General features: G+C 44.1%; 1 protein-coding gene across 15 annotated transcripts in view; it reads right to left on the bottom strand.

The window, feature by feature from the left end:
• The window catches only part of gro (groucho), a 442,779-nt gene that overhangs the window by 208,304 nt on the left and 219,276 nt on the right, over positions 1-15,199 (bottom strand). For all 15 annotated transcript variants that reach the window (XM_065220640.1, XM_065220641.1, XM_065220643.1 and 12 more), the window contains exon 3: positions 5,166-5,229. In XM_065220640.1, coding sequence (XP_065076712.1) covers positions 5,166-5,229 — 64 coding nt within the window. The remainder of the gene's footprint in view (positions 1-5,165; positions 5,230-15,199) is intronic.

Here is a 15,199-nt window from a genome sequence, read left to right as displayed (position 1 = left end):
ACTGGAATTCTCGAAACTTCATTGGACTTTTGAGAAATTCCCTAATATTTTATGAAGTTTTCTTAATTCCTTTGGAGTTCTATTGACTTCCCTTTTATAAGGTTAATAATCCGGAAAGGCATAATCCAAAAAATTTACAAGGTTTCAAGATTGACACTGAAGTTCTAGAAATGTTATTGAAACTTTTAAGAACAAATTCTTCTACATGTTTAAACTACCCTGAAAGAAAAGACTTTCCAAAAAAATCGGAGCTTCCCTGAAGTCATTATAACTAACCTACAGATCTGAACTTTCCTCTCTTCTTTCTTCAAAATCTCCAAACTTCCCGGAACTGCTCTGAACTTCCCTGAAGTTTTTGAAACTTGTCTAATGTCCCGGCTATCATCCTGGAAGTTATGGAACTTTCCAGAAGATCATGCTATTTTACAGTTTTTGGAACAACTCTGAAGTTATCGGGATTTTCGATAGATGCTCGAAACTTCTTGCAAGTTCCTGTACCTTCTTGAAATTAATATAGCTGCTTTAAAGTTATCTGATCTTCCCACTAAAGTACTGTAAAACGGGGGGAGGTTGATCACTTTCTACCGATTATCCTGATTATTTTTAGGCTGTGTTCCATTTGGTAAATTTTCACTTAAATTTGACAGTTCGAAAATAAATTAAGATATTCGAAAATCCCTCTGTTGTTGATCTTCCTATTTTCGAGAAGGTGTTTGCCAAAATTGATTCCTGGTCTGTCAGAAATAAGTCTGGTACAATAGCAGGTTTATTCGAAAATTTTCCATCTGTCTAATTTAAGTGAAAATTCACCAAATGGAACACTTTATTAATTTTCAATAAGTCACTTTTAAAAATTACACAAATGTCCAACTGTTGCAATGGTGATCAGAATTATCACCAATTGCCTGCAAAAGCACTTTCCTTAACACAGATTTCAACATCGAATTCCATCCGGTCTCGCCGAACGGTGCTTATTCAATCACCGTGTCCGGAGAAGCACTACACGACACGTTGTTCTCCAGTACACAACGAAAGGCTGCCCGCAAGCAGCGAGCTGCAGCCCCCATGATCGCCAATTCACCGAAGAAGGAGGAAGAAGCCGCACCGCTACTTATCGGATTCAGTAGCTCGTCGTGAGTCGCTGTGGGGTCAAGTATTCCAAGCGCGTCACCCTCGTTCCAAACAATATACAACTCTCCAGTCTCATCCGTGTTGAACACCCTAATAGATCAGCATTACTCAACCATCACGACAAAAAGGGGTTTTTTTTTTCAGAACCACCAAAAATTATTGTTGTTTAAGAGTTAATTTTCATTGAAGGTTGGCTCGCCTTGCTGCCAGTGACATCACCCCCAAAGTTCTTTGATAATGTACCCAGCAAACAAAAAATTGTGGTCAATAGCATTGAAGTGGTCGCAAAAATTCAAATTTTTCAATTTTATCTAGATCAACGCGAGATTGGGACGGTACTAATGGACATTTTTGGTCGCTTTGAAAATTTAGCCGATTGCTGAATGGGCCCAAATTAGGGGCATTTAGGCCGACATTACATCCATTTCTCCTACATAAAATTTTTCTCAATGACCGAATACCACATGACCTTGACAATTAACCAGAAATACTTCGAATTAAGGTGAGGTTTTCTCCAGGACGCTAGAAAAAAGGAATCGAATTTATATTATATCGCGAATATCTTGCGAATGGAAAATTTTAACAAGAAATTCCGCCAATCAATTTTCGCTTTTTTTATTATCTGTTGAATAAACCAAAAATTCCTTGCGTTTTATGCACAAAAATGCGTAATTGTCATCAGAAAACGAGGCGTCTCCGTCATGGGAAAAAGGGGTTTCCCTACCACAGTCGCCGAATATTGATACCACGCACGTAATCCTGCGTAAAATCTACGGTCGTGTCTTGGATAAATTCCGGGATTCCGAAAAATAAAATCCAGAATTCCAGGATTTTTTTTTAAACTCAGAAAAACAGGACCCTCGAATAGTAATCTAGATGGACGTCCGAAAATATCCTTATGCATTTCGGTGCAGCCTGGATTAGTGGAGCGCGCGTAGATCGAATTGTCTGCGGCCAAAAATCTTTCTGCGCAGCTGGTCTTCTAAACATGTCAAATCTGTGAAAAAGAGCAAGCAACGAAGAGAACCCTGAACACAATTGACCACTGTCGGGTTCTCCAATTGAAACGCATTTATCTAAAGTGGCAAAGAAAGTCGTCCGAAAATGCTACAATTTTTTCGGAAACGATTTGGATTGTACTCAAATTCGTTAAATTATTTGTATTTGAACCTCTAATGACCACTGATTGGTACTTCGATAGGTCTAGAGAACAACTTGAAAAGTGACGATTTTACGAAAGACTAAAACGATAGTAGTGGTTATATTGAAGTGTGACTCCATAGGTTGGTCCATCGGGTGGATGATCTTGTTCAAATAAAAAAAAAATCAACAGGCCACAAGGTGAACATCCCGACTACTCACGAATGACCCAAGAGAGTTATGACTATAAATAAAAGTTGAGGGTTGTGTCCAAAGCACGACCGCATTGTGGACGTAGAACTACGAGATTGTTTTAATGCTCCATTCGCTAATATATTACTAACAAAATAAATGGTCTAGAAATTGAACTCCAAAATGAACAATTCATTTTGAAATTGGGCGGGTATTGAATAAATCCTAAAATTAGAATTACCTTTGACCGCTTTCTTGTTGACTCGACACAATCGAACGCGTTCAGCAACGGTCCGCGCCTGTTTCGCAGGTTTTACGTGCCTCCTGGTCTATCACGCGCTTCCGATCATCGCGGAGATATTTTGCAGCCATGTGTTGAGGCATTTTGAAGATTTGTACAGAATTTCTCAATAAACACTTGATTCACTTCGAACATTGACTCTATCCAACGCGAAGTGTAAACACTGAAGCACTTACTGTACCAATTGGAATATACAGGGAATGATATAATGCATAAACACGATGGTGTTTCAATATGATGTCTGTGTTTGTGAAACTATCACAAAATCAAATTTTGATTGCCTTTATTTTTGCACACGCCGGTAAGCTACACAGACTCCTCCCATAATGAGTAGTTTGCTGTCAAGTAGCGACAATCTCCCTTTGCGTAGTTTGCCAATGTCAATCCTTAAAAGGAAAGGGCAATTAACGAGTTATTAACGAAAGATTGAGATAATCGATCAAAATCACTTGCACCCCTGCTTCCAAGTTTGGTTACAAGATTACAACTCTGGAGAGCATTTTTTCTGGTCGCTGGGGACGTGTGGTTCTGAATATGGACAAACAGGCACAGATAAATTCTATTGCAATTATTTACTCTAATAAGCTTGTTAGACCTGAAAAGGGTCGTTTTGTTGCCAAAGTTGGTGATGATTTAACCTCCGAAACCGTACAGAGTGCGTCTGTCGCTTCAAAGCGTAGACGACATCGATGACCGCTTACGCTTGGCGTGTTCAAAGTAGGTGACAGCATCATGGATCATATTTTCCAGGAACACCTTCAGCACACCTCGTGTTTTCTCGTAGATCATACCGGAGATACGTTTGACATCGACACGGCGCACCAGACGACGGCGGTTCTCACGAAGAACCTTGCGATGATGCTTGGCGCCTTCTTTACCAAGACTTTTTCCTCCTTGCCACGACCAGTCATTGTTGCTTGTTAGGTAGAATAGTGGACTACCTAACATGCCATCGAAGCGACATTGAGTTGAGGCACGACAGCAGCGCTCCTTTATATCTTTTCAAGGTAAAGCAGAATGATGTGCAACCAAGTGGTACTCGATTATGCCGACTGGGTTTGGGAAGAACGTTTATTTCATGAAAAAAGTGAGCACATTACCACATTACCACTTTTCAATAGTTTCTTGTTGAAAATCATTAGTCGGAAGCATTGCTTTCAATGCGTTGACAAATTTCTGATCGAGTGGTGATAAAATTATTGAAATTGGTCCAGGGGCAGCTGAGTTATTAATGTTCAAAATCTTTCATAATTTTGTTACATATTCCATTTTCGGTTGTCACAAAGTGTACCCCCATATAGAAATCACAGACGTAGCCCTACGTCAAAATGTCGATTACAATATTATTTATCCTTCTGCTGCTCAAGAACTGTTCTTTCATGTGCCATTGTTGAAATAAACAGCTCATATAAAAGGCAAAATAATCGTGTATCGAAAAAACTTTTACTCCTTTCAAAGATTATGCCAAACGAATCGATATTTCATTTACATGTTCTTCGAAAATTATGCTTAATAACCTTTGTGCCAAATGGCTATTTGAAATAAAAAATATGCCAAACGACTTTATGCTAAATGGGGTTTCCCCCGAATATACATTGTTTATTTCAGAGGATTTCGCACAGGAAGCTCAACGAATTTCCATAGCAGCAACATAAACAACGTCTTATGAACGTTATTGAATTATCCTTTGCACGCTATCCCGACATAAAGATGGGACATTTAAACTACACCCCTGGCCGCAAAACCGTCAGCATCATTGTCGTCATCGGCAACAGTCAGCCACAACCAGTCAGTCATTCGGAGTCGGTTAATGTGAAGAGCAGTGTGGGTGGCTTTTTCCGTGCTGAGATTGAAAGTGTGACATAAGAAGGAGCAGCAGCTACGGGGCGAGTAACTACCCCAAAGCGAAGCGAAGACTGACTCGACTTGACTTGGCTGACTGACGACGATGATGTCGAATAAGGGGATAAGGGATTGCGGTCTCACACCCCAAACGACGTCCAAGCCAAGACAACTTCTGTGTGTTCGAAGAGATGTTTCATTGTGTCGTCGTCGTCGTCGTTGTTGTCGTCGCTCTGTTGAAAGGCGGCAAAAGAGGAGACTAATAAAATAAAGCAATTGAGAAGAATGAGTCGTATAAATGTTTCGGTATTAGGGTCGTTCGCTTTCCACTCTGGCACCGAAGTGGGTGGCGTTCGGGTGAAACTGAACTGGCAATCAACGCCGTCGTCGGTCGATGGGTTGGTTCCGGGATGGGGATGAGATCCATTTTTTTTCCTTTGCCGTTTACAGTTCCATTCGAAGCAGACATGTGAACGTTCAAATGCGCTGTGGTAGAGAGCGATGTGACAGGAGCAGTTGTCTGCCAGGAAGGGAAGAACAATTACAAACTTGGACTTACCATGACATAATGTCGCTGCATTTCGGTTTTCTCGCTGGCGAGTTTATCACATTCTAGTTTCAATCTGTGGAAGAGAAAAAGAGACGGAGGGGAAGAGTGAGTGAGTGAAAAACAGGCATGAATAGAAGCGGAAAATGGGGCGAATTAATTAAGATTTATGTGCTTGTTTTCGAGAAGGGTTGTGTTGCAAAGTTGGAAACTTTGGCAGGAATGATTTGAAATTTAATTTGTTGGACGTTGTTTGGTGGCATCAAGGGGGGATGGTATGAAGCGTCGGAATTAAATGAACAATTTTGCCGAAGGGATTCTGGGATTTGAGCACCGAGCTGACTCTGGGTAGGGTGGTGCTCCGGGCGCTTCAATTATTAATTATTTCTGGTAATTAAAACAAATCTGCACGATTAGGGTGAGTCTTTTGTCGGCCAATTGGAAGCACTGGGGAATGGAGTGTGACGGTGAGTTGGTGAGTTTGAGTAAATAAATTGTTGGATATTCCAAATGCGTTTGGGGTTATCCCGCACCGATTATTACGCTATGTCTCAGATATTTAGGGGCATGGGGATCTGGAACTTCTTAACGAAAATCCAACTTCTGACCCACCGCTTCACACCGGGGCGCAAATAGCATCACAAAAAGCAAAAGAGCAAATTCAATAAATTACTTATTTCTTTATCGCTTCATTGAGTTCAGAACAAGCCAACTGCTACCACCACCGCCACTGACTGCAGGCTATTGCAGCAACAGCAGCTATTGTACTTCCGGACCACCAGCTCCATCCTCTTCTCCAGTCAATTCCCTCACTTTCTCGACACATTAAAGAAACAACCGCACCGCAAGCATCGAGTCTGTATCAATTTTTGCTTCGCCTACGTGACTTGTCCATCTTTGTGAACCTTCCTCCGGCGGCGCACCATGCCACATCGTCGTCGAACAGGACAGGACAAACAAGACAAACAGGAAGCCCACCCCGCGCCCGCATTCATCCGGAGGTGCAGTAACTTGGCAGGAATTGTTTTCCAATCCCTTACCCCCACCAACACCATTTCTCTTTACCCACTACGTATCGGCTTATATAAAACTGCAACCCGGTACGGTGCTTCCACTACAGCTCAAATCGATCCCTCTACCACCCCACCGTACCGATGGAGTCCAATCTCGGGGAAGCAATTTTCCAGGGAGTCATTTTTCCGTCCCCCCGTCCCCACCGATACGACGTCGAGTCGTTTCGTTCGAAAACGTCTGTGCACTTTCCAGCAGCAGCTGTAGGGTAATGGCGGTCGGCGGTGGTGCTAGCAAGCAAACTACTAGTACTAAACTCAAACAATCAACTTCCCTTCCCTTGAGCTACTTCGTCTTCTTCATGTTCTGCTTCCGGTGCGATGGTAGTCACACTATACTACTGTTCAAACACACCGGAACGGGGTCGGCCCCCCAGCTCCCGGGAGCTCACTCAGCTGTGTTCCTATACCTAGCTGGGGTCCGGTGGTTGGTCCCAGCCCAGTGGAAAATTTACACCGAAAACAGCTTTAAATACGAAAATGCGGTAAACGGTTGCGGTCAGGCGATTGGGTGTACACATTCTCGCATTATTGTTATTGTCGAGGTGGGTTGGTTTTTCGCTTGCCAATGGATTTTCCTGGGAGCGATAAGGGTGGCAGTGGGTGTTGAGTTTGGTGTTTGGTGGATTTCGGAGCGGAGCAACATTCGGGGACGATGGTAACAAATTACTGCTTTCAATTGGGTTTGCTCGCTTCCACCAACACCACTCTGACAAATTCGATGTAAAGGGGGTTTTCTTCGATATGTTTGAAATGGTTTTGCTTTTGTGTGGTTGTTTTTTATCGTTGAAAATCTATCATTCGAAATTCATTGGAGTGGTTCTACGATCTACAGCTTAATTAATTCAATACCTGGCTTCAACGGGTCAGCAAGGTTGAAAATATATCCTCAATTGATGCCATATTTTTGCTGTATGGATGAATATGTATTATCATGATGAAAGTAATACACCCTTTGTATTAGTCTTGTTGATTGCTAGTATTAATTGAGAACAGGTCTGTCATGATGGTTCAAAATAAACGCAAAACAAAAGGGCAATCTCTTGATCCCCTTCTGATGAAATTTATTTGAGCAATCAATTTGATATGCTCACGGATGATGAGAATGATCCATCATCCGAGCTAAATTCCACCAAACATTCCCGGCTTAATGCCAAGAAGGAAAAGGTTCACCTTATTGTGATAACCACTTCCAATTTCCATGCTATCACACATTTTTCACTTACGACACCAAAACTGAACGTCTGTTCAAGGTTGTCTTGAAAGGGCTGCCCACTGTTACTTGGAGTTGAGCCGTTCCAAGTAATCAAAATGAAAATGAAATTCCGTCCTGGCGATTCGCGCAACGGGATTTCCAATGATTTTTATTTAGTTCACTTCAAGTCTAGTGCACTTAAAAGCCGAGAGGCCTTTGAAAAAGCTAGCCTTATGCTCCATGTCCGAGTGAAGTGGGAACACTTCAGGAAGACTTGAGTCAATTTCCAAAATCTCACACAGTGCTGTAAGTGCCAGGAATGCCTGTTAAATGCATGAATTGTGGTGATTCCTCTCATACAAAGGTCAAAGGTCCTGTGAAGGAAGATTCTAAGAAATTTAAATGTTCAAATAGTGGGGAAAACCACAAAGCCAAGCGACAGGTAGGAAACGCTCCTGTTCGGGTACTAATCTATCTGCTGTTAACAACGGTCAGAAAAAAAAATCTTCATTCGTACCCGTAGGTACAAACAGCTCACAAGCTTCAATTTCTTCATCCATACCTACAGCCAGGGTGCCTTCCATTCATTTTGGCTAAAAAAATGTTTTATGAAATTATGGAATAATAAGGTATTATGATAATATTTTGTTTATGTAAACATCAAGAAAATATTATGAAGTTTGTGTTTGACACATAATACCAGCCAATTTTGCTGCATGAGAGTCGCAATAAGCGATTTTGTCATTTATCTCACCCACTCTTCGCTCTTCACTCTTCGCGAAGAGACGATCAGAAAATCGCTCATTGTGACTCTGTCAAAGCTAAATTTTCAGATTGTATGTGTCAAACATAAACTTTACAATATTTTCTTGTTACTTACACAAACAAAATATCATCATAATATCCTGTTATTCCATCATTTCATAAAACACTTTTTTAGCCAAAATGAATGGAAGGCACCCTGCCTACAGCTATTGCAGCTGATTACACTCGAAATCAAAATCCCAGCCAACACTGACGGAAATTTGGATTTGGAAAAGACTAACAATACAGGCAACGAGAAAAAAAACAATCTGGTACATCAAAGTTAGGTAGGGTTCTGAAAGAGATCGGAGCTCCACCGTAGGAGGGGTAATCCCCGGTCCGGTAGAGATGTACCGTCAGCCAAAAGAAAGTTAAAAGGACCTAAATGTTGTTGTATAACCCAGCGTCCTTGAGGAAATAAATAACTGTCGCTAAAGTGGAAGGTTCGTCGCCAAGTATGTCCCTAATGCTGTTGGGAAGTGCGTTCTGCTCCCGTAGTTGTTGGTATTGCGGACACAGGCATAGGATGTGTTCCACCGATGCTGTGGTTCCGCAAACACATTCTGTGGAACTTCGTCCCACCAAAACTATGTGAGATCCTTGTATGGCCTGTCCTAAGACTAGAAACCACCTTCTGGTCCCGTAGTTTCGACATATCCGTCCACTTGCTCGTCGTTCCTTTGATTCTTCGGATGAAGAGGGATTGGGATTGGCACCACTCTGCTTCCCAGGCTTCCCACATTTTGCTGACTATCCATCGCTTTATGTCCTGTAGTGGCACTTCGTCGGTGTACCGGGGGCCAGCTGGTCCAGACTCTGCCTGGCTGTCGGCTTCGCTGTTTCCTGGGATACCGCAGTGCCCAGGGATCCAGGAAAACAACGTGTTCGGAGGTGTGGCCTCCACAATACCCTGTATCCAGGGGTGAGTCATGGTCTCCGATGTAAGGGCTTGTATCACACTGTACGAATCGGATAACACCAGTATGGGCCGGTCCGAGGGTGTTGTAACGGCAACAAAGATGGCCGCAGCTTCGGCGGAGAAAACTCATCGGTGCTGAAATTCCGGCTATTCCGACCCCGGCTCGGGAAAGCGATCCGTCTGTGTATATGTGGGCATGGGTTGGGTAGTCCGAGCCTAGCAGTTCGGCTATTGTTCTCTTCAGCGCTGCAGAGTTATCTCCAGCCTTGAACCTACTTTTTATCCGACTCTCGATTTTTGGTGGAGGTATGCGCCAACTTTTGTCTCCGTACCTTGGCCACTGGGGGGAGCTCCGAATTGGCAGTCATGCGGAGGAGTCTGTTCCCCTCATCGAGGAGAAAGATCCTGTCATTTCCGGAGGACATTGCGGTAAAGGCAGCGGCTTTCGTTGCAATTGCTGCGGTTATACGATGGCGGAAGGGCAGAATACCCGCTTCGATGCATGCGGCATCGGCGGGCGTTGACGGAAGAAGACCGGAGATAATCCGAACGTAGCGTAGGTGTTAAAAGTTGGTGCTAGTATCTGCACGAGCTTTTCGGTGGCGATGCACGTCATCTCAAGACCGTACAGTAGGCGACTATCGATGACGGCTCTTGCAACCCGGAAACGAGTGTCGCGATTGTTAGACCGGTGGGGGCGAGAGATAGTGCGGATCAAGTTGATCATACTGCAGCAGTCATTCTTGATCGCCTTAAAGTGCTGCTCGAAGTTGAAGGACCGGTCAACAAGTACCCCCAGAATACGGACCGTCTTCTTCAGTGGTATGGGCTGGCTTTGAACTTTAATAGGTGGCCCGCTGACACGGTGCCGGGATGGACACACGTGGCACCTGACGTTTTTGGTGACCGAAAGCTGGAAACCTACCGCGCTGGCCCACCTGGCTACAGCGAAGACTGCTGCCATGGCCTTGATCCTATTACGTGCTGCTGTTAGGTCGGTAGTTACGATAAGTACATCGTCTGCATACAGTCCTCCGAAAACTCCGTTCATGGCCACAAGGAAGAGGGTAACTGCGATAACTGAACCTCGTGGGACGCCCGTCTCTTCTCTGCAAAGCTGAGACCTCGTGTTGCCAACTGCGACTCTGAAAGAGCGATCGGTCAGGAAATTTTTGATGAAGTGGACCAACAATAATTCCCTTTATACTTAGATAAGGTTTAGTTTTAGTTTTTAGTTTTAGGATGTCAATTATTGTACTGACATGCAGGCTTAGATAACCCGTTTGAAATACTGAATTATCAAGGCAGGAACGATGTAAATACACTTCCAGTAGCTGGAGCACCTAATGAAATGTAATTTAATTTGAAGTAGAAAAAAAAATAAAAATAAATAAATAAAAAATAAAATGATGCAGTCACTTTGAAAAACTGTTCAGAGAATGTTGATGAACTTTCCAAAAGAATTTGACCTTCAAGGGAGATCATAGAAGAATTCTAACGAAGTTGATTTTTTTTTTTTGTTATGAGGAAAATTCTATGCCGATTAGTGAAAAGGATTCCTGGTCCTTTTCCAATGAATTTTCCAAATAAGTTCAGAGACGAACTTCTAGAGGGTTATGATGATAATTCCAAGGAAAATCGAAGGACAGTTCCAAATAATTTTCGGGCAAATTCCAAGGTCAATCTAAAAATAGTTTCAAGTGAATTCTCAAGAGAGCTCGAAGGGAATGCGGAGAAGATTGTTAAGGGAATTCCAAGGATAATTTCAAGAAGATGCTAATTTTAAGCAGAATTTGAAGACTTATCTGAGCAGAATTGCATGGAAATTCTATGGAAAATTCAAGCGATTTGTAAATAGAATTATGAAAGGAAGTTTTAGTGAACTGTTTGAAGAATTATTTAAAAAAAAAATCATAGTAAATCTTAAGATGAATTCAATGATTTTTGAAAAACAAACTGTACCGCATTGAATTTCTACTTGGGGCTGTCCTCGTCCGGATCCTAGAGGAAGCATCCTAATGGACCTACTCGATCAGGAAGACATGGCGGAGATCAACCATGGAAACCTAACATTCTTCAACGGACGTCACGCCACGGCTATCGACGTCTCTTCGATCAGCCGTTCCATAGCAGTGATCACTACCCCATCCAAATGCAGCTTTCGTCAGCCACGGCCCCAGAAGTCACTAAAAGGCTTCGCTGGCGGTACGACGAGAGCGAAGACACCAAAATAGCCGGTAAAGCCCGCCGGAAATCTCTACGGAAACTCAGGCAAACCCCGAGAGATGACCCAAACAGGGAAGAGCTACTACACAGCAAAAAAATAATTTTGATATCACGTCAAAGTGGATGCACTACAATCATGTCGAAAATATGGTGTAATATTACTTGCTAAAAAGGACAAAATTATCATTAATACAATGCATGAACTGATATTACGCTGCTTTTACTGCATTTGTTTATTTATGTGGTCATAAAAATTACATGAAATTTTCGACATGATTGTAGTGCATCCACTTTGATGTGATATCAAAATTATTTTTTTGCTGTGTAACCCGGTACCGTGCACTGCATATTCAATGCAGAAAAGAAGTGAGAAGTGCGAAGCTAAACAGTTGGTCTGGTTTCCTTGAAAGCATCAACGCCTCCCAGTCCTCTGCCGATCTCTGGAGCAGGGTTAATGCTCTCAGCGGTAAATTACATGTACAAGCTAACGGAGTTACCATCTCCGAACCGGCAGCCGTCGCCGAAGAACTCGTAGGGTATTTCGCAGAAATTTCGGCCATCTCCGGTTACGATAGCCACTTTCAGCGGTTGGCAAAGCCTACCCGTACATCAGTCGCCGAGTTCAGCATCCCGCCTGACACGGACAACCTCGAGATCAACGAGCCTTTCTCACTCCTGGGAGGAACTCCAGCACGCACTAAGCCGCAGCAACGGCAAATCTGCGGGACCTGACGATCTCGGGTATCCAAGTGTTGCATGCTTGAGATGCTCAACCAACTCTGGGTCTCGGATACCTGTCTCGTCGTGCCCATCCCGAAGGCAAACGTAAAAGACAGGGGCACATCCAAGTTCCGGCCGATCGCTCTCACATCCTGCATGGCCAAGGTATTCGAACGGATGGTGAACCGTCGACTTAAGATGTTCCTTGAGACCAACAGCTTGCTCGACCACCGACAACATGCCTTTCGACAAGGTTCGTCCACGTACTTTTCCACTCCTCAAGGAAGCTTACAACCACGTTGAAATCATCTTATTGGACATCTCCAAGGCCTTCAACCGGACGTGGACGGCAGCCGTCCTGGAAAAACTTACAAACTGGGGCTTGAAGGGGCATATGATGTATTTCATACCCGACCGGTCAATCCGTGTATTGGTGGGAAACTCGCGGTCGAAAAGATTCAGCGAGGAGACCGGAGTCCCTCAAGGCTCCGTTATCGCAGTCACGTTGTTTCTGGTGGCAATGAACGGAGTATTTGACCGGCTTGTTTACGCTGACGATGTGCTGATTGTGGCCACCGGTCCCACGCAGATCCGAACCCTACGGCAAGCGCAAGCGGCAGTCTCTGCCGTCGTCAAATGGACCGACTCGATGGGTTTTCAGCTGTCCGCCAGGAAGAGCATCCGATGCCACGTATGTCCGTCTCATGACCGAGTCAATAGCACCCCAATTACGATCCACGACCAAGCCATTCCAACCAGGAAAACAGTTCGCGTCCTCGGCGTACTGATCGACCGAACGCTCTCCTTCGACCAGCATTTCCAACAGGTCAAAAAGGAGTGCCGCAGTAGACTCAACCTCTCCATTGGCGTAGCTAGACAATTTATCTGAAGGGCCTAAATAATTCTGGAGGAGGGCCTAGATAATTCTGGAGGGAGGCTAGATGATTCTGGAGGGAGCCTGGCCCTCCTGGCACCCCCGTTAGCTACGCCAATGCTCTCGGCCTAACCGATCCAACAACCGCGATGTTCGGTTCCGGGTGGCGCGAGCCATCATCGACAGTAGGTTGCCTCCGCGAAGCTGGTTAGAACTCAAGCACCGAAGGGAACAGAGTCCTCCGCACGGCCACCGACATCGACCTCCAACCAGTGGCCAAAGTCCATTGGCATGGAGAGAAAAGGTGGCACTCTTCATGAATCCAATTGGACAATTGTACACCGGTACACCGACGGCTCCCAATCGATAAACGGAGTGGGTATCGGGATTTTTGGAGACGGTACTGCTGAAAGCAGCAGTCTTCCTCCGCAGTGCTCGATTTTCTCGGCCAAGGCTGCAGCGATCTTCCATGTCGCTACGACGCCAGCCAACAAACCGAAACTTATCTTAACCGACTCACACAGCGTCGTTCAAGCGACTACCTCGGAAGCACCAAAACACCCATGGATCCAGGCGATTATCAAGTACGCGCTACCGAACACCGTGTACAAATGGATTCCCGGACACTACGGAGTGCGAGGGAATGAGTCTGCTGATCACCTGCTGACATCGGGTCCCAGACTCACCGACAAGATACCCCTACAGGACGTCAGACGGTGGATCATGCGGACCATTTGAGCGACATGGGAGACCGAGTGGTTACGCAACAGAACTGCCTTTATCCGCAAAGTCAAAGGGTCAACTGACGTATGGAGGAAACTGGACAACCTGAGGGATCAACGCGTGATTTCGTGGCTTCGGACCGGGCACCACAAACTCTACTATAACTATGGTGGCCTGCCGTTCCGCAGAAGCTGCATCATCTGCGGGGTACCCTACACCGTCGAACACATCCTGTGCAACTGCCCGGAGTTCCAAAATCTTCGGGAGTCGCTTTGTCTAACTTCCAGCATCAGGGATCTGCTCGGGAATGATACTCCGGCCTCGGCAGCACTAGTTCCTCTGTTTCACTATTTTATATATTTTTATTTTTTCCATGTAAGTTGAAGAGCCAGCAACCAAAGTTATTTACAAAATGTTAATATACCATGTATTTAGAGGTTACTCACTCTGAGGCCTCTCCTTTCTCCGGAGATGAACTAACCATAGGCTAAAAACCTCCTTAATAAAGAATTTAAAAAAGAGCATTGAATTTCTGGATTGTTACAAATAAATTTTGTCAAGGAATTTTCGGAGAGATTCTCAAACTTATTTCATAATATATAACATTCCAAAACAATCATTTAAAGAGTTCTATTCGAATTTTCAAGGTAGTTGAAATATAGAAAAATTTGTCTGTCGTTTTAATTACTCATTTAACATAGTGAATCGGTTTAATTGCATTCGGTTTATGCTAATTTAAATGAATATTGCATAACCGGGAACATTTCCGGAATTCCTATAAAAATCACGAAAAAACCGGGAAATAGCAAATCGGAATATGTTGGTCAACAAAAAAATTTCTAAATTACGAATTTGAGCTCCTTCGACCTAATCGCATTCGCTCTTACGGCGTTCAGCCTGTTGGCATCTGACCTAATCCTCCATTTTCAATTTTTGTTCTACCCCCGCCTACCGATTTCAAAACCAAGCTACATCCTTGCTTGCTGGAGTGTCTAATTGGGGCTGTCCATATACCACGTGGAAAATTGAGGGGAAGGGTCCACGTAGTATATGGACAGCTCCTTACTGATTCTAAGGAATCCGACGAACTGACGAGACGATCCACATAATTCAGAAAGCCCACAATTTTGCGTTCTGACGCTTGTTACCAAATTGCAACCTCTTCATTCGGTTTGACCTCCGCTTCCAATTGGCCCCGGGTGGACGATTCTTGCGGTCGAAATCCGACGCATCTCAAACAATGGTTACTAGGTAGATAGTCCTTGTTATTATTTCCGTAATATGTATTTACACAGCTGCTTCCCGAACGATGACGACAAGCGCCATCACCACCACTACCACGATGCGATGATGATGACGATGACGATGATGATGACGATGATGTGTCCTCAGTGGTTTGACTCCGTTCGCTACGTAGTCGGTCATGGATTTGAAAGCGACCACCATGAGGATGAGGATGATGATGGTGTGAGCGTCGACCACCAGAGGCCGTTTGTCCTTCGGCGTTGAATTACA

Source organism: Ochlerotatus camptorhynchus, unplaced genomic scaffold (genome assembly GCF_037179485.1).
Source record: "Ochlerotatus camptorhynchus isolate MF236.1 unplaced genomic scaffold, CSIRO-AGI_Acam_v1.1 ptg000130l, whole genome shotgun sequence".
Classification (NCBI taxonomy): domain Eukaryota; kingdom Metazoa; phylum Arthropoda; class Insecta; order Diptera; family Culicidae; genus Ochlerotatus; species Ochlerotatus camptorhynchus.
The sequence above is the reverse complement of the archived record's forward strand: the minus strand, read 5'-3'. Positions and strand labels throughout refer to the sequence as shown.